Source organism: Furipterus horrens, unplaced genomic scaffold, assembly GCF_987537825.1.
Source record: "Furipterus horrens unplaced genomic scaffold, mFurHor1.1.pri manual_scaffold_4, whole genome shotgun sequence".
Classification (NCBI taxonomy): Eukaryota; Metazoa; Chordata; class Mammalia; order Chiroptera; family Furipteridae; genus Furipterus; species Furipterus horrens.
In genome coordinates, this window is record NW_028327174.1 from 32,361,031 (window position 1) to 32,379,509 (window position 18,479).

General features: G+C 36.4%; 1 protein-coding gene across 2 annotated transcripts in view; it reads right to left on the minus strand.

Moving 5' to 3' along the window:
• GYS2 (glycogen synthase 2) overlaps nucleotides 1-13,163 on the minus strand; it is a 38,674-nt gene extending 25,511 nt beyond the window's left edge. For both annotated transcript variants that reach the window (XM_090272904.1, XM_090272905.1), the window contains exons 1-4: nucleotides 12,742-13,163; nucleotides 6,012-6,193; nucleotides 3,454-3,645; nucleotides 1,610-1,792 (exon numbers count right to left, since the gene is read on the minus strand). In XM_090272904.1, the coding sequence (XP_090129030.1) occupies nucleotides 1,610-1,792; nucleotides 3,454-3,645; nucleotides 6,012-6,193; nucleotides 12,742-12,862 (678 nt within the window). In that variant the 5' untranslated portion in view covers nucleotides 12,863-13,163. The remainder of the gene's footprint in view (nucleotides 1-1,609; nucleotides 1,793-3,453; nucleotides 3,646-6,011; nucleotides 6,194-12,741) is intronic.
• Nucleotides 13,164-18,479: the final 5,316 nt, after the last annotated feature.

Consider the following 18,479-nt stretch of genomic DNA (forward strand, 5'->3'; position numbering starts at 1 on the left):
GCATTTGTTCCTTAAAAACAAATAATAGCTGATGTTAATATTAGTTGTTTTATTAATTACTATATAATTATATAGTTGTATTAGATTTTTATTATTATATAATGCTCTTAAGTATTCTACAGTGAAATATTTGACTTTACTTCTCATATTTTCTCTTTCACAAAAATCAAAGTGTGCTCTTCTCCAGGAAACACAGTTGTTGAGCTTATCACAGATCGCTGGTTTGCCCTTATCAGTCTACTGATATATCATATGCCAATAGGAAATTTCCCTGATCTCATGGCCTTTTGAATCCTTTGGAGACTTTATTTTAAATATACATCTTATATTTACAATGACCTTTAGGGTAGACTGACCTTTTTATAGGTCAACTTTCATTAAAACCATTCATTGCTGTCCTGGCTGCTGTGGCTCAGTGGATTGAGCATCAGCCTGAGAGCCAAGTGTAGTTGGTTCGATTCCAAGTCAGGGCGCATGACTAGGTTGCACGTCAGATCCCCAGTTAGGGGCATGAGTGAGAGGCAACCACACAGTGATGTTTCTCTCCCTCTCTTTCTCCTTTCCCCTCTCTCCAAATATAAAATAAACAAGCAAATAAATAAATAAATAAATAAATAAATAAATAAATAACTATTCATTGCTTTGCAAATGTTAGTTTGTTAGAAAAAATCTTTTCTGCATTTAGTGTCCAAGTGTCTTTGAGATAGTAGTATAACATTTTACAACCATTATTTAAGTATAATTTATGGATCTCTCTCTCACACACACACACATTGTTTCATAGAATCCTAGCACTTTTTTAAAAATGGAAGTCCTTAGAAATCAATTTCCCAACTTCCTAATTCTTCTGATAGTGAAACAGAAACCTAGGATGATTAATTAATTTGATTGGCAAGATAGACACCAAAGCTGCAAAACTCCTGACTTTAGGGGTATGAACGTGGTCTGTTGATATTATTGACATATGATATAAAAGACTGATTTAACTGATGGAAAATAGGAGAAAGAAATCAAAACTGAATGACCTGGAGTCATAGAACCGGGCAGTCTTCTCAAATAAACAGACATAACTGTTTGATCACAAAGGACACACATCCTTCTTTGAAATAACTTCTGTCTTATTGGACCCCCACAAAAATCTCACCTACGCAATGCAGAGTTACAGGAGAAACCTGACCATTTGTTCACTGGGATAGAGGAAATCAGGCTCGTGGGGCAAGCTGTGTCTAGAATCACGGTTCTCTACCTGCCACTCAGATCTGTGTGTGGACTCGGGATCCTCACAGCATTTCCCATGCTCCGCGGTAGGCAGGAGCCCACCCTTGTGTCGCGGAGTCCTCCTCCCCCATGCCGCTTTGGATCTTAGATCTACTGCACCAAAGCAGACACGTCCTGCCTCCCACTGCTAAACTCCACTGCACTCTGAACAAAGTTAAACTCTGTGAGCTCTCTGTCACCCAGGGGCGGCTTTGTCATGAATATTGATTAGTTAAAAGGGCATTTCTGCCATCTGGCTGGGAGATGAAATGTCAAGATCAATACTTCTCATTCTTCAGCTTCAATGGTCAGGACAAAAGGTGGTGAGGGAGTAGGTGGTAGGACTATTTACCTTATCAAGATGGTTGTAGAAATCAATGTTTGCCGCGCAGAGATATCGCCCAAGCAGTGTGGCGTGAGTGGTAAAAATGGTAGCAATAGGAAGTTTCCGGGATCGAGAAAGGATCAGCCCAGTTCCGGCCTGCCATTCGTGGAACTGGGCAATGACATGTTTACCTTCTGCATGGTCTGTCACCTACGTCAGAAAAGAAGCATTTAGGAGAGTTGTTGGTGAAGTTTGATCTTGCTCATGGCCCACGGCATAGGAAAGTTATACCTGTAAATTTTAGTACAGTTTAAAGGGATCTAAATATGAATCATGCAGGTTTAGCAAGTGCGTTTTATAGGACCCAGTGGCACGTTCATAGAGCCCAGGGGACCTCACACGTAGCATGCATCAGTCAGGTCACCTGGAAGGCTTGTGATAAGCATTGAATCTGGGTCCCATTTCCAGGTAATTTGATTCAATGGGTCTTCGCTGGGAGGCAAGAATTTGCATTGCTCACAAGTTTACAAGTGACACTGCTACTGATGGCCTGGGAAATACTCTTTGAGGACCACTGACTTAGCCTAAATCCTCTGTGTTTTAAGGTATCTGCTCTTCACAAAGTCCTTCACAGTTATGAACAGTTGCACAGATCAGTGGTGCAGCAGAAACAGGTGACAGCAGAAACAGGACTTGCCCAGAAAATTGGTGAGGTTTTTTCCATGTCTTTGTTTACCCTTTGAACCAAAGGCAAAAGGTATTTCTGGAACTGCTTTCACTTTAGAGGAAGTTGTGGCTCTTACCTTGCTTCTTTCCCCTCTATTCCCTTTAACAGAAAGGGTGACAGCAGGCACACACACATGAGCACGTGCACACTTGAAGGCTGGCTTCAGCCCTGGGGCAGTGGCTCAGGGAGGCAGTTTACAGAGGAAGAGTTGGTGACACTAACAGATGCTAGAACAAGGGTTCATATTGGCCATTAGACCAAACCCACCAGGACCCTCACCCTTCCTCTCCTATCCTGTCACCCACACAAAGCCATGGGACTGCTTCTGCATCCTCTCCTTTGCTTCCAGGCAGCCCTTCATGGCTATCGGAGTATGGCTTCCACAGTAACAAAGGCTGGCTAAAGGGAACGCCCCCCCCCCACCCCCAGCATCTAGTTCTGTGACTTGCCCCTGGGCCACACTCCCACTTTGCTGGGGATGCTCTATCTTCACCATCTGATTTTAGGCTAGGCATCACCACCTTGAGGTGCTACAAAGAACACAAAGGAATTTTACTGCCTTGCTTTGAGGACTTAGGAGAGTACAAGCTTGGCTCTTATGAAAAAGTCTAGTTTTTAATATTCTTTTTTAAAACATTTTTTTTACCTATGGGATATTTCACTGCTACAGGTTCCTTAGCACCAACTGTGATCACTTCACCCCTTAACTAGTGATGAAATATCTAAAAGTTGCTGCAGTTACACAAGTACTCATGTATAAACACAACAAATATTTATAACTATTTTCTATTCCCTTGGTTCTAGGATTCATATACATAGTGCATAATGTATACTATTTTTTTCTTGCATATATGTTGAACATCATCTGTGTAGCAGGTAATATAAGTGGATTTTTATGCACATCATTCTATTTAAACATGACATGATGTAAATATTAATAAGCATGATTATTACCTTGTTGCAAAGGTTGGCATTTAGTTTGAGGAATGCTGAACATTTCCTCAGGAAGGCACTAGGACAATCAGTAATGGCATCATCTCACAACTCACTTAATCTAAAGATTATGGGATCATTGCCTGGAAATGCTGGGCCCAGAACTCAATTGTGCTGCTCCTCTGTTGTATGACTACACAGTAAACTATACCTCTTTCAAGAACCAGGCAGTTAAAGATCCAAATATCAACATGTCGTTGGCTTCTCGGTCGTGATGCGGGATGCCGACACTGCATGCTTCCCAGAGGTCACCCTTCCACCTGTCCAAATTCCAAGCCGAATACCCTATGTCAAAGAGCACCACGTAAGGACTCCCTTCTATCAGCCATCTTCCAAAGTGTACCTGCCGTATAAAGAACACAGAGCCACGTAGCAATGCTAGGTAATGGAAAGGAGGAAATGTATTTGTGCTTACATCAGAAGATGTAAGGTTTATTTAGAACTCAATAGCAAATTACATACCTTACACAGAAAACCATAGTGATACCACAAAGCATCTGCTATTGGAGCCTGAAGATGGAAGGAGTTTGCATCCACTCATCTAAACTCTCCAAGTTTTTCCTTTTTAGTAAATTTGGTCATTTTAAAACAAAGCATCTAGATCATGTTATTGCTCTTGTGACCTTGAGCTCATGATTTTATAATTGAATATCACAGTCTATGTTTTTATGATGGAGTCATAAGATAACCTGCTCTGTGTCTTTAACAACTTGTAACTGGGTATAATTTCTACTATGTCACTTATTTTCCTTTATTCAACAGGACTTCAAATATTTCCTGCTAGAAAAAAGGTTTTTTCCGTTGGTAAATGTGTATGATTTCTCTTATTCTTCCTATAAAAAAAGGTTACTTGAAGTGTTTCCCAATATGGTAGCTGCCAGAAATCTTAAATATATTTCCTAAAGTACATTATCTTGTTAATGTAGCAGCTCAAAGTCTAATCCTAGTATATTCTTCCAACTAACTGTCTATCAATTCAACTCAACCATTAATTCAGTCAATTACACAATTGCTTCTAAGACTTTCGCCTATTTGCCCCAATGCACAAATAATTAAACACTGACTCTCTATCTATTCCACTTTCTGCACTTTCACTCAGGCTGCTGCTTGCTGAGAAAGTCACCGTCATGTATATACCTGTGACACTAAAAAGTCATGATGATACATCAAAGGTGTCCAGGAATCCTTTTATCTATCCCTTGAACACTTTTTAAAAAGAACTTCTTCCTTCAAATTCTCTTCTTTTAACAGTTCCCTTCTAACTTTCATAAGATGACCTTTAACTCCTACTTCAGTAAGATTATCAGAAGCATTGAGTGAGATTATATGAATCCCTCATTAACTTACCTCTATTTGCATTCATCCTGTATTCCCTGTTTAAGTAACAGGGGAGAAGGATGATCCTCTCACTAGTGCTTTAGATCTTGTTCCCTCTTTTATTCTCAGTGACCTCATTTTCTTCAAACATCCATTCCTTCTGAACCTTCACCCTCTCTCTGTCTACTAGTTATTACTTTTTGGCATATAAACATTCTCAGGTCTCACATTTAATAAAACACAAATTCTCAAAACCATGTCACTCTGAAACTACTTAATTGACCTTTCTTCTTCATAGGAAAAACTCATAACCACAACTTTTATACACTTTGCTCACCATTCATTCATTCATTCCTTAGCCCACTGCGCTCTGATTTAATCTCTCCTTCCTTTGAAGCTGTATTTAACAAAGCTACCATGAATGACTTTAATGCTGCTAAACCAAAATGACCTTGGTTTAATGCTTGGCTGACTTAGTCCTCCTTCATACTTGAAACTCTTTTCTCCCTTGTCTTGATGTAACTATTTCTATTGTGATGGCAAAAATCATCAGGACCTAGTGGCTTAAAACAACATAAATTAATTATCTGACAGGGTTGGGGGTTATAGTGTGAAATTGGTTTTATGGTTTTATGGATTAAAATTAACATGTTAGCAGATTTTTGTTCCATCTGTAGTCTCTAGAAGAGAATCTATTTTCTGGTAGAGACCACTTGCATTCCTTGGCTCATGGCCTCTTCCTCCACCTTCAAAACTCATAATGCCAAGCTCTGCTTCCATTGTCACATCTCCTCTTTGGTTCTGATTCTACTGCCTCCCTCTTATATGGACCCTTGCAATTACATTGGGCCCACCCAGATAAGCCAGGACAATTTCCTCATCTCAAGATCCTTAACATAATCACATTGGGAAGTCCTTTTTGCTGTATAAGGTAACATTTTCATAGGTTCTGAGGATTAGGATTTCGACATCCTTCATTCTACATCACTATCTGTGCTTCTATTTTCGCATTCTCTGACTTCTATTAGTGTAGATGTTCTAACACATTGACATTCCAAGGTTTGGCTCAAAACTTTTGCTCTTAGCCTATAAACTTCCACTGAATAATGCTATCAACACCAATTATATCAACTACAATTTTGACACAAATGACTTCTCCAGAAATATATTTACCTTATACCTTCTGCTGAGCTCCAAACCTATTATACTACTAGATATTTTTCCTAGGGTCTTTACAAGGTGCTTCAAAAATATGCTTATTTAAAATCAAGTTTATCATCTTTCTCACAACCCTGTTCCTTTTCCCTTAGTAGAGGAATGGTCATCCTTTGTGAGTTCATGTAAATGACCTGCTTTCCCATCACAGTTTGCTAATTTGTCAGGAGCCTTTACCTGGCAGCCATGCTTGTTCATTGTGTCCACTGCTCTTCTAACAGCCTCATTTGCAGGTTCACACTGTTCCACCTGAGTCATCATATTTTGCTCAAAGTAGGGACCAATCAGAAAATAATTGTCTCCCCATTCATCTGCTGTTATTCTGGCCTTTGTCTGAATCACAGTATAGATGCCACCAACTGTTAAAAAAAAATGTTTCATTATCATTCAGGTTAAGAATTCATTTTAAGTGATAAAGGCATAGAAGTGAGTTCCCACTTTTGAGTAAGTATTGAAGATCTATCAAGCACAAGGATTTATTTAACTTTCTAAGAGAAAGTTTGTAAAGGATACTAACAATTAGCTCTTAGTTCAATTCATGCATATTTTAAAGACCCTTCTGGGTGCACGTCAGAGAACAGCAGGTTGGCAACAGCAGAGCAGTACAAACATTTCAAAGACACCTGAAGAGACTACTGGAATGAAGAACACTTGCTCTATCCCCAGGAAAGTGTCAAAGTCGGGGCAGAGAGTCATTGCCATGACATATGTCCTCAGCAGCAGTAGTCACCTTTCACCTCTTCTCCAAGTGGTCTGAGAAAAAGCTAAGGTATGACCGAGTAACAGCCACTGCTGAAATTATGAGCAAGTCCCCCAAGCGAAAGAGCCACTTTCCTTCTAAGGGACCAAGTTAAGGTTGCTTTTGCTAAGAAGAAAGACCTGATAGATTTTGAGGGGGAATGCTTCACCCAATTCTCATGTCAAACACAATGACACAAATACAAATTTTCATATAGTGTTTCATGTTTTCCCCTCTGGTATTGTGGTCACCATTATTAAAACTTAAAGTCAAATATATACATATATACTATTGGGAAAAAAATATATAGATAGATAGATCCTTAGATCCAGCATGTCCATATATAGAAAATTGTGCTGGAGGATATTATAATGCTGAAAAATTATATCCAACTTAAATTGAACTAGTTAACTCATTTAACCTAAGGCTCTATCAGTTCATCTGCCCAATGGGAGTAAATAGTATTTAGCTTGGGGAAAAAGGCAGGTAGTAGCAGTAGTATTCAGAACTAAGCCTCATTAAAAAAATAATCTTTGAGTAAATCCCAAAAATGATAAAGAAATAAGGCAGGTGGATATCACCAGAAAGAATTTTTTAGGCAGAAGGAGCGGTTAGAGCCAAGGCCATGAGTAGGAGCACAGTGTGCAAATGAAGAGATTAGGCATTCAATATTGAGGTACAATAATCAGGTAGAAAGAATACAGAGGGCCAAGAACTTAGGCAGGCTATTTCTTGTGCTGGCTCTAAACAGTCATCTCATATAGAATATGAAAACAGTCTGAATCAATTTCTTGAGCAATACCTTGTGCTATGAACTACAGGCAAGGGTACAATTCAAAAAATTCTGTGTGAAAGCCCAAAGCTAATACAGATCCCAGCACCAATCTTCAGCTACATTTCCAAGAGCATTTTTTTTAAATTGAGAAAACAAGCTTCTTATTTTACTACAGTTTTTCATAAGGTATTTTAATTTATCAGGATATAGGGTTTGATAGTTATTATAACTCTTAAGTTTCTTATTCCAGTGCTTAGACTTTAAATAATAAATCTGATTGATAGTCACAATCTATGGCCAAAAGTTAGACTTTTTATCTGTGAATTTTTTTAAGCCTGAGCCACTCAAAATATACTTTTTGGTAAATTGCCTTTTGAGAAATAAGACAAATACTATATGATACTAACAGGATTCATTGATTTATAAAACAGAAGAGCTAATGTAACTCCAAAATGTAAATATTACATGCAAGCAATTTTTATATGAACCGATACAAACGTATGGTACTTAAAACTTCATCTTTAAGAAAAGGCTTTTTGACTCAGCATTCTGATAATTAGGGCATTATCTGTCACTGTTCAGACGGCAGGTGGTGAGGACAGCCTGGGACACATTCTGCAGGCAGAGGCTTCTGGCTGGAACAGGACAAACATGATTTCTCTGTCCATTCAGTGTTGAACCTGAGTCTACATAAACTGATGCCAATGTCAAGTACGCCTAAACAGTTTTCCCAATTCTAGAGCATTTTATAAACCATCAAACTTATTTCTTGAAGAAAAACAAATTTAAAGAAATAGTTTGTAAAAGCAACATTTTAGCACAAAATTAAATATACATAAACATATATATGAATACATATAAGCTTTATGGAAATAATTTTCCCCTTCTGCTGGCTTATTTCCTTCATCTTCATTTTATCGGGGGTGGGGGGGATATATTATCAGGTTCTGATGTCACACGTTTATATTAAACGCCTTATTCACACTTCTATTCTTGAAATCTCTTTTGTTTGCAACTGTGCATCTTGCCCAGACATCTTAGAACAGACTTGTTTGTTAGATTACGTGTTTCAAAATCAAATGTACTTGGGTAAATGCAAACACATTTTTATTTGCTAAAGGACATAAGGGAGAAGAGAAATTCTTTATTTGAAAAAAATAAATGGTTAGATTTGGGAATTGAAATACAAAGATAAACAGAGTTAATTAACTTGCTACTTCCTTTTCCTATTTGAGGACTTAAGTCTTGATATAGATAGTCCCCAAATAGCCTTACAGTGTTTAAAAATACTATGGCTATGTTCTTTCAGTCTATCAGAAATAAAAATGTAAAATTTAAAAATAAAAGTCCATCCCATATTGCTTGAGGGCTGATTGTAAATAAATCTCTTCCGCCAGATGTCTCTCTGTACAGTCTTTCTGAGGATGGGACCTATGCTCAAGCACCAATTTAGCCTCTCTGTCCTTCCCATATCTATATGCTAACTAGTTTCCCTTGATTTTTTTACTCTGTTTACCACAAACTCCTCTCTTGGCATGCTAATTATAGATGAGTGTGATGGCATAGATAGTCATTCTTATTTTCAAATTTGAGATATAAACCAGAGGTTCAACCAAAATATATTTTTAATGAATTATTGTTTTACCACAGTGTAGGTCACTGAATTTGGACTTACTCTTCACTTTCAAACATGCACCTTGGATTTTATTGATCTATATGTTTTTTCTGAAACAACATGGGAGCTATCTTTAGTGTGAGGGCAAAGTATTAGGCCTTTCATAAGAAAGAGAAGACAAGCTCCCATGGCATATATATCATTGAGGTAGCTACAACCCTAAGTTCTCAGCTAGAAACACTGTTGATGTTGCTAAAACCAGGATTCCAAAGCAGCAGGGGATATGGACAGCAGCCAAAACAAGGCATTTTATATGTGCATATAAATTAGGAGTATTTTCACTATTTTTAAATGTTTAAAAGTTACAGGGTTTGCAAGTCATATGACTTCAGCATGCAGAGCTAATAATCTGACTCTTCTGTCTCAAGACAGTCGCAGAAGCGGCATAGTTGTTATACAGTTAGAACATCATTCTTTGAGGCAGCAGGGCTGCTAAGGAGAGACAATAAATGCTACTGGTGATGATGGTCAACAAATGTTCGTGTGCCCAGCGCTTTGCTGGTCTGTGGTTCAAATCAATGCAGCTGCAGTTCCAGGCAGTGGAGGTGAGACAATTAGAGTGGCCCATGTGCACACCCCACCCTGATTATACCACAGTGTCAATCCCATGTGTTCTACAGGAGGAGTTCAGACGTGGCAATCAGGATAAAGAGGAAGTGGGGAGAAGCTATATTCGGACCAAGCATGGTTTTCCCATAGATGGCGTTTTTCGCGTGGTGTAGCTTAAGCTGTCATTGACAGGCCACTGCACATCCACACCAGGCAAAGGTACCTCAACACCAAATTACTGTGTCAGCCATGATTGCAGCAACCCTGTTCCATAGCTCTTCTTCCACTTTTTGCTTTTATGTTTAAAAATTGACTCATGAATCACTCAAAGTCAAAGCCAGTATGGTAATGAATGATCCAACATACTTTATAAGTAAATTTTATATTAGCATTCATTAATTGTGACAATGTTCATTACACTCTTTTTAATGATCTTAAATATCTTCAACAAGATAATTGATCCACAGTCTACAATGATCTGGGCAAGTCTACGCAGGAGAAATGATTGTAGTAAGAGGTTTGTTTCAAGCTTCAAACCAGTTATAACTCTGACCCTGCAAATAAACACACATTACGTAGTCTTTGAGCATCTTGTACTTTTTCTTACACTCATCACATTTGACTATAAGTGCATATTCATTGTCTGTCTTCCTGTAAGTCTGTAAATTTTGGAAGTCTGGGAATCAATTCTGTACTATTAAACTCTATGCTCCTCATCTCCCAGTGCCTGACATGTAACAGACCCTTGATGGATCTCTATTGAATAGTAAGTGGATTATAATAATAAATGGAAGAATGAATAAAAGCAATACATTTCAAGTGTAATATGAACAAATAAAAAAGGTTATTTTGAGGTCTGAAAATTAGCACCCAGTAATTTAACTATGACTTTCTCATTTGTTATATTTTACACATTTTCATTGTTCATTGGCAAAATTTTGGTGGTAAGGATTTTCTTCTCCCCTCTAAGAAATCCTTTGTTTTCTTGGATATAAATACATTTTCTGTTTGCCACCATAAACCATTGTAAGATGGCTGAAGCATGTTATATTCATTTCATTCATGAAGAAACTGATAGATAGTTTAAGGGATGTTTTTACAAAGTCTCAGGAATCTATGATCTTTGACTACAAGCCCTGTGGTCTCTCATCTATAGAATACCTCTTTAGGCAATAGATGTTTTAATTTTTATTCTTGTGTAGTAATTAAAAAGAGAACTGCACTCAGAGGAGACCTAACTGCTAGTGACAACCCTATTATTTACTTGGTCATTAATGCCTGTACATGTCTGTTTCATTTATGAAACAAAGGAGTTGGGTGCATGATCTCTAACATGCCTCATATCATGGCTATGAACTGGAGGGAAATAAAACTTCAAAGCAAAATTTAAAAAGAAACTATGGGGTCAATTTATTGTCAGAGGTGAACACAATAATTGTCCATTCATGTAAAGACCTCTAAAAATCAGACTTAATAGATATTAAGATAAAGATATATTGGAGATTATATCAACTTGGGTCAATCACAGTATGGGTCCCCTCTTGAGACAACAAAATCCCCTTTTCCTTGCATGCGAAATAAAAGAAAATAAGTATCAAAGGCAGTGTAGAAGTTGAAAATAAATGTATTCATTCCTTCATTTAAAAGGAAAAATCCCTTTGAGCAATTTCTATGTGCCAGGCCCCATTCTAAGCCTTGACATCAGCATGCATGTCATCAGGATATAAGATTCATGGATAACAGTTCTCACCAGTGTGTGTCCAGCAGTGGGACACGATGTTCCTTGAGGTTTCTAAATGGAGAGAACAGAAGGAAGAAGAAAGGGCTCTCTGCTCAGGTGCTGGACCTCACACAGACATCTTCTGAACTGTTTCCTGTTGCTAAAATGTCCCTCCAGTTTTTTCCACCAACAAGCTCTATTTTTGAGTTCTTGCCTACTCTGCAGAGCAAACATTTATTTAAAAGGCACAGTCTGAGATTTATGTGTAATAGAGATGGCTCTGTTCCCAGGAACACTGGGCATATTTAAAAACATTGGGACTGGAAAAAAAGGACATTAAAAACAGATATTCATAAAATACTTCACTTCTCCATAATAAGGATTTCCTCTTTGCGCCCTCCTCACTTTGTTCTCTTACATTCATGTGGTGCATTTCTGCATAGGCAGAATTGATTTTTAATTTTGATTTTGTGAATTTTATGAAAGCGTACACATGAGGACTTTGGACATCTAGCATTAAGTGAACAGATGTCAAATATTCCTCCACTTTAGAGGTTATGCTTGCTCTGATTAGCCAAAAGGGAGCAAAGTATCATCCTCACATCATCATTTCAGAACCTTTAAATTCTACAAGTCACCACTGCCTTTGACCCATCAATCACTTTCTTGGTCTTTCATGACCCTTAAGAATTCAACTTTCAAAACTTACTTTTCCTTACTCATATTCCTTCAATAGTCTTGACACTTTTAAACTAGAGAATATCAATCCATAAAAATTTCTTTTTAATAATTTTACACATACTTTTTTAATTAAAATTATTTAGGTTTAGTACTCCATTTTGCCTTCTCTACCCAGCACAAATGAGATTATACCGTATTAGAAATTATTTTATTTTGTTCATTGGATTTCCTTTCTTATTTTTCAATGTCTATGTATATACTATTGAAAAGTAATTTTATTCTTAATAGAAGCTCAGTATTATGCCTTCTGAGCTGCTTCTAAGTTAAAACTTTAATTCCAAGCTAATCTTGAATTATTAGAAACATTACTAAATATTTCACATAACTGTTATCAGTTAAAGTTTCTAATTGGTCCTGACCAGGTACAGTTCTTCCTAAAATAATGTACAAAAATGTGCTTTTTTCCTGAAAAAAAAATCACAAAACCCAAAAAGTAAATATTTTTTATTTCTATTTTTCTATAACATGGATTTCAATTTTTAATTAAAATGCACTTCCACTATCAAAGACTGATACTTTCAGCTTTCTCTCCCTTCAACACAATACACAAGTCTAAGTATTTGTTGCCTGTTGAAATAGACATGGTTAAATGTAACATATTCTGTTTGAATACTTCCTTACTCACTGGTAATTCATTTCATTACCAGTGTTCCTACTCTACATTGTTCAGCAATCTGTCAAATATCCACCTTCAGGGCCATTACAAACCTTTATTGGTCACTTCCCAAGCAACTTCAAAGAGCAGTAAATCCTCCACAGGAAGTTCTTCCACTTCCCACTGGGGAAGCCCACTGAGGGATGTCACAGATAGGGATCGGCCTCGGAGCATGCTTCTTCCAGTCCTCTGAAACCTGTTTGAATCGCTCTTCTGTTAACTGTAGGAGGGGTGCGCTTTAGAGTCGTAGAGGTTCAAGGCTGGTAGATCTGAGTCTTGGGCAGCTTCTCCGAGGACTAAACCAGCAGAATGAAATCTCATGTACTCTTCAGAGAACTTCCGGTTGAAGGGGGAATTGTCAGGTTCTCTTCACAATTCTTCAGGTGGATCCACTGAGGACAATATCTCCAGTCAGAATCTACCCAAACAACCCAGGGCTATTACAAGTAAAAGCCTCAGTCTGGGCTTAAGGCAAGCACCCCCTCTAATAGTGGCATCCTCATAGCCTGATCATGATACACATCCAGACCTTTAGCCCTTGTCCTTTTGACCAAATTCCTAGACTCAGTCACCAATGTTTATTTCATCACTTCCAAAGTGATCCAAGATTAGCCACTCCCCTTATAAAGTTTGTAGAGCATTTTAGATTACGCATAGAATTGACTGGGATGTATTTCTATGCTTTCAATCATGTTATATTTCTTAAGTATTATACTTTCTTTTGATTCTCATTTTTAGAGCATTAAAAAACTATTCCTGGTAATTTTATTCTACTTCTGCAAATTTAATTTAGAAGAGAAGTATAGATTTCAGATAGGCTTTTCTTAATTTCTTTTATGAATATTTGCTATAAAAATATAAATGTAAGTGTATGTTTGAGTATAACATAAAAAGAATGTAGTTTGGACTGATCAATGAATATCAGATCATCATTTTAATAAGATAGTAGAAATTAATTTTAGTCCTGTTTGTAAACTTATCTCAAATATTTTCAAATTGATAAAGAATAATTTAACATATAAAAATGTTCAAATATGGGAAAAAGTGCAAAATGTATTAGGTTCTGAAATACAACCAGGATCACCTTGCTAGTAAATGCCATATATTTACTTTTTCATGTGTTTGCATATATATGTATGTATTTTCTAATTTATTTACACACACACACAGACAGACATATTCTAGGTTGTTCCTTAATGGAGTAATGACAGCCACGAGCATACTTAATTTTGAACTATATTACTTCATAGATTTAGCTTGCAATCAATATTTTTACATTGTCATTCTGTATAACAGAACTGAAATTTACAGAAAATAATAATAGGATTATAAGCAGAATTATCATAAAATGTGTTACTTGTTCATAATATTACTATTTTTATTTTTACTATTTATTATTACTAGTACTATTTGTAACCCTTTATTAGGTCTTTAGCCATTTTTTGTACAGTTGGCCTTTTTGACTTAAGCCCTATTTTAACTACTTAAAATAGATAAAACCATATTTCATTATCTAATATTAATAAATCAGTGTGAATCAAGTAGATTAAATGGTTTCCATGATTCCCAACATATTTGATTTTTATCTTTACCTATGAGAATAAATTTAAGTATATAATTTATTATTCCTTCAACTGGTAAGAAAAGTTATATGGTTAATAAAAAAAAATCAACACTAAAATAATAATGCTAGGATCCCAAATTATCACTATGACTTTCTCCTTTAACATAACCTCTGTGTTAACCTCTGTGTTAACATAACCTCTGTGAGTCCTGCAAATACAAATTCCAATAAAACCAAACAGAAGAGTGTACTGACAAGAAATGAGAACGGGGTGACAGGGTGATGACAGAGTCAAGTCTGCAGCATGTAGTCTCAACAGAGATTGGTTGCTCCAGGGAAAATCAAGCCCAAGGATAGATAGTCAGTTCCCATTATCCAAGTTACACTGTAACACTTGACTCATTTACAGTAAGTGCCAGGTACCAGGGGCTTGGTTATAAAATAATCATTCTTGGCGCCATGTCTAATCTGCCATTTATCAGCTATGTAACCTCAAGACAATTTCTTAACTAAGTTTTGGTTTTCTTACTAAAATGGGAATAAGACCATTTATATATGGTACTTATTATAGTGTCTGGTACCATATTAAGTAACTTTAGTAACTTTCGATCTTATTTATAAGAAATACAGTGGTATATTAAAGTATTCCCTAGTAGTTACTATTGCAGATAAAAGGAGTAAAAGGGAAGCTTATTTTTATTAAATTTTTTGAATAGTGTTTCACATGCATATGTTATCTGCTCAAATAATCGATTATTTTGGGGGGTAAATGACATTTGTTCAATGAAAATATTTCATGACATACTAAATAAAAATAAGATGTAAAGCAAAAATAATAGTACAATTTGTTCAATTTTGTACAAAAAGAATACATGCACTTCTACTAGCGAAGTATATTAAATAAAAAGACAGAAGTAGATATAAACAAAATTCTTACAATGGTTTTCTTTAGGTGGTACTGATAATGATTAATATTTATGTGTTCTTTCTTTACTACTATTCTACAAATTTTCTGCAATAAACATGTATACATATATCCATACCATACACAGAATAAGTAAAACAGTTTGAAAGTTAATCATATCAGCTCATAATTACATCATTCATTCCCACTCTCATTATTTTGAAAATCTTGCTCCCTGGGTCTCAAGTACCAGCACTTTCAGCAACACATCATCTCCTAATGACACCTCAAAGTAGACTTACATAACTCTTTTGATCCTATTATCCCAAAATGAGGACACTTTGTCAATTACTTGCTATTTAGTGGTGAATTCCTTTTTCAAAATTGCTTCGAGAATTGACAAATGTGAAATAAATGGAACCACATGAAACGTGTCCCCGAGATAGGTCTTCATCTATCTGGATGAATCCCCTGCTTTCAGATATATATGAAAAGAAAGGCATTCATTTATGCAATAAGATCTGGAGGGGAACCGGAGAAAGTTTTCTGCTTCCCAAATATTCTAAATATCCTTGAATTTTCCTCTAGGATTTATATGAAAACCATAAATTGGTGAGCTAAGAGAAGAAAGAGAACAGTCATCCAGACAGAAAGGGAAGTGGGATTTCTCCAACGGGGGAGAAGGAATCTCAAAAGTTTCTGATCCCTAATTTCATGCCCACTACCATTTTATCATTCTATAAAAAGGGATAAGAGGACAATTAGGAAAAAATGAAGATTTGTATTTGGTTTCCTTGGTAAGTATTCCAGCAGAGGTCACTAGATACATTTAGAAAAAACACGCTTTTGTTTTGACATTTCGCGACCATCTCAGAAATCTTTAGGATGTCAAAGGCTGGATTAGCCTGCTCCTGCATGACAAGACAGATTCAGTTAATGTACTCATGAGGACATACTAGGTGCTATTATTCTAAGAGCTGAAGATATTTTCAATGAAGGGTAGACAAGTCCTGGCCTTCGTGTGAACAGATAGACATTACTCATGCAAACAAATAAACAAATTATATTATCATATTTCAGGTAATGCAAAGCTTCTGAAGAAAAAAAACTGAAAAATGGTAGAAAGTGCCATTTGATGGAAATTGGTGCTTTAGAGGGAAATGACAAGAAAAGCGGTTTGGAGGAAGCGATGTTTGAATTGAGACACAAATGACGAGAAAGAGGCAAAGCTTGAAGATCTGGAAGCAGAGAGAGCAAGGCCTTTAACACCTACAGGGACAGAAGAAAGATCAATGTGTCTGGAGCCCAGAGCATAATGAATGAGAGAAAGCCTGGTGGGGAGGAAGGCAGAGAGGAAAGCAGGGAACAGATCACAGAAAAGCTGGTAGAGAGCTTATGAAGCCAGCCCACCAGTCACAAATTCTAGAATGTGAAACATGATCAATTACATAGATAATCTCTCATTTCTTCTCAATTTTATAAAAGCAGCAATGAAAGTTATTTATCATTTAATATTTTCTACTTAAAATGAAAAAGAATACCTTTGTTTTCTAAGGTAGGATCCCTATATATTTCATTTTTATGCTCGTACCTGTCCATTGTCTGTACCTTATTATATACATATTGCTGTTGAGATTACAGAAATAGGATTAAAATGGAAAATTAAATGCAGTTATCAGGTACTGTGATCATAAACCTTGACTTCATGAAGTTTACATTCTACCAAGGAAAGCCAGGGTTAAACAAGTAATTAAAGGAGGGCAGTGAATCATATACAGGTGCTGTGAGAGCATGTAATAATAATAGAATTAATGCAATCTAGAATATTAAGAATGACCTCTCAAGAAAAAGAAACAAATAACAGCTAAATGAAAAAAAAGAAGTAAAAATGTCACTATTTGAATATGACATTTTATTATATGTAGAAAACCCTAAAGACCCCAGCAAAAAAAACTGTTAGAATTAACAAACTAATTCAGTTCAGTTGTAGGATACAAAATCAATAAGCCAGAATCTGTTGCATTTCTATACACGAAGAGTAAACTTTCAATAATAAGAATTTTAAAAAATTCCATTTATAATTGTATCCAAAAAATAAAATACCTAAAAATAACTTAACCAAGTACACTAAAAACTATAAGACATTGATGAAAAAAATTAAGGAAGCCAAATAAATGGAAAGCTATTCTGTGCTCTAGGATTGGAAGAATTAATATTGCTAAGATGTTCTTTCTACACAAAGCAATCTAAAAGATTCAATGCAATCCCTATCAAATTTCCAATGGCATTTTCACAGAAAAAGAACAAATAATCCTAAAATTTGTATGAAACCACAACCACAGAAGACTCCAAAAGCCAAAGCAATCTTGAGAGATTAGATATAATGATCAATTTTAGACACAGTGAATCTGAGATGCCAACCAGGTTCCCAGTAGAAAATAAGACATTCTGCCAGTTCAGACGAGAGAGCACAGACATAGCTGGTAACTGAAGCCATAGGATTAGTGAGATTTCAGGGAAAGGTTGGGCAGTGGATAGGGTAGAGTGACCTGAAACAGAGCTCTAGAAAATTCAACTCTTATAGCAGAGGCCACAAGATGGCGCATTGACTTTTACGTGCTACATACAGTACTGAACAAAAGATGCAGCTATCTCTCAAAAAAAAAAAAAAAAAAAAAATAGAGAGAGATTTCACACAAGTCTTTGGATTTCTATTTTGTCTTGTAAAATCTACATTCTATTTGCTTACCTTCTTGGCAACACTCAGCTGGAGCTGGGTAAATCGGTTCTTTTAGCCGTCATCACAGTCACCTTAGTGTCCATGGGATTATTTCACTCATTTACATCAACTATCAAGTCTCTAAACACACAGGAATCTTAAGCTTTTAATTTACCTTCAAAAAACTTATTTATTTATTTATTTTTAGAGAGAGGGAAAGAGAGGGAGAAAGGAGAAGGAGAGAAACATCAACATGTGGCTGTCTCACCCTCCGCAACTGGGGACCCAGCCTGCAACCCAGGCATGTGCCCTGGTGGGAATTGAACCGGTGACCCTTTGGTTTGCAGGCCGCATTCAATCGACTGAACCACACCAGCCAGGGCTTAATTTACTCTTTTACTAGGCACCATTGGAGTGACTAATCAGGAAGAGGCCAAAGAAGGTGGAAGTAATTATCTTTAAATTAACCTTGTAATCTAAGTTGGCAATGCCCATCCATCACACTGAAGATAATGAGAGAGATTTTTGACCTTGACTGTTGATATTATTTTAGTAGCAGTGTAAACAGTTTCACTCAGAAATCCAGAATTTATTTTTGGAATAC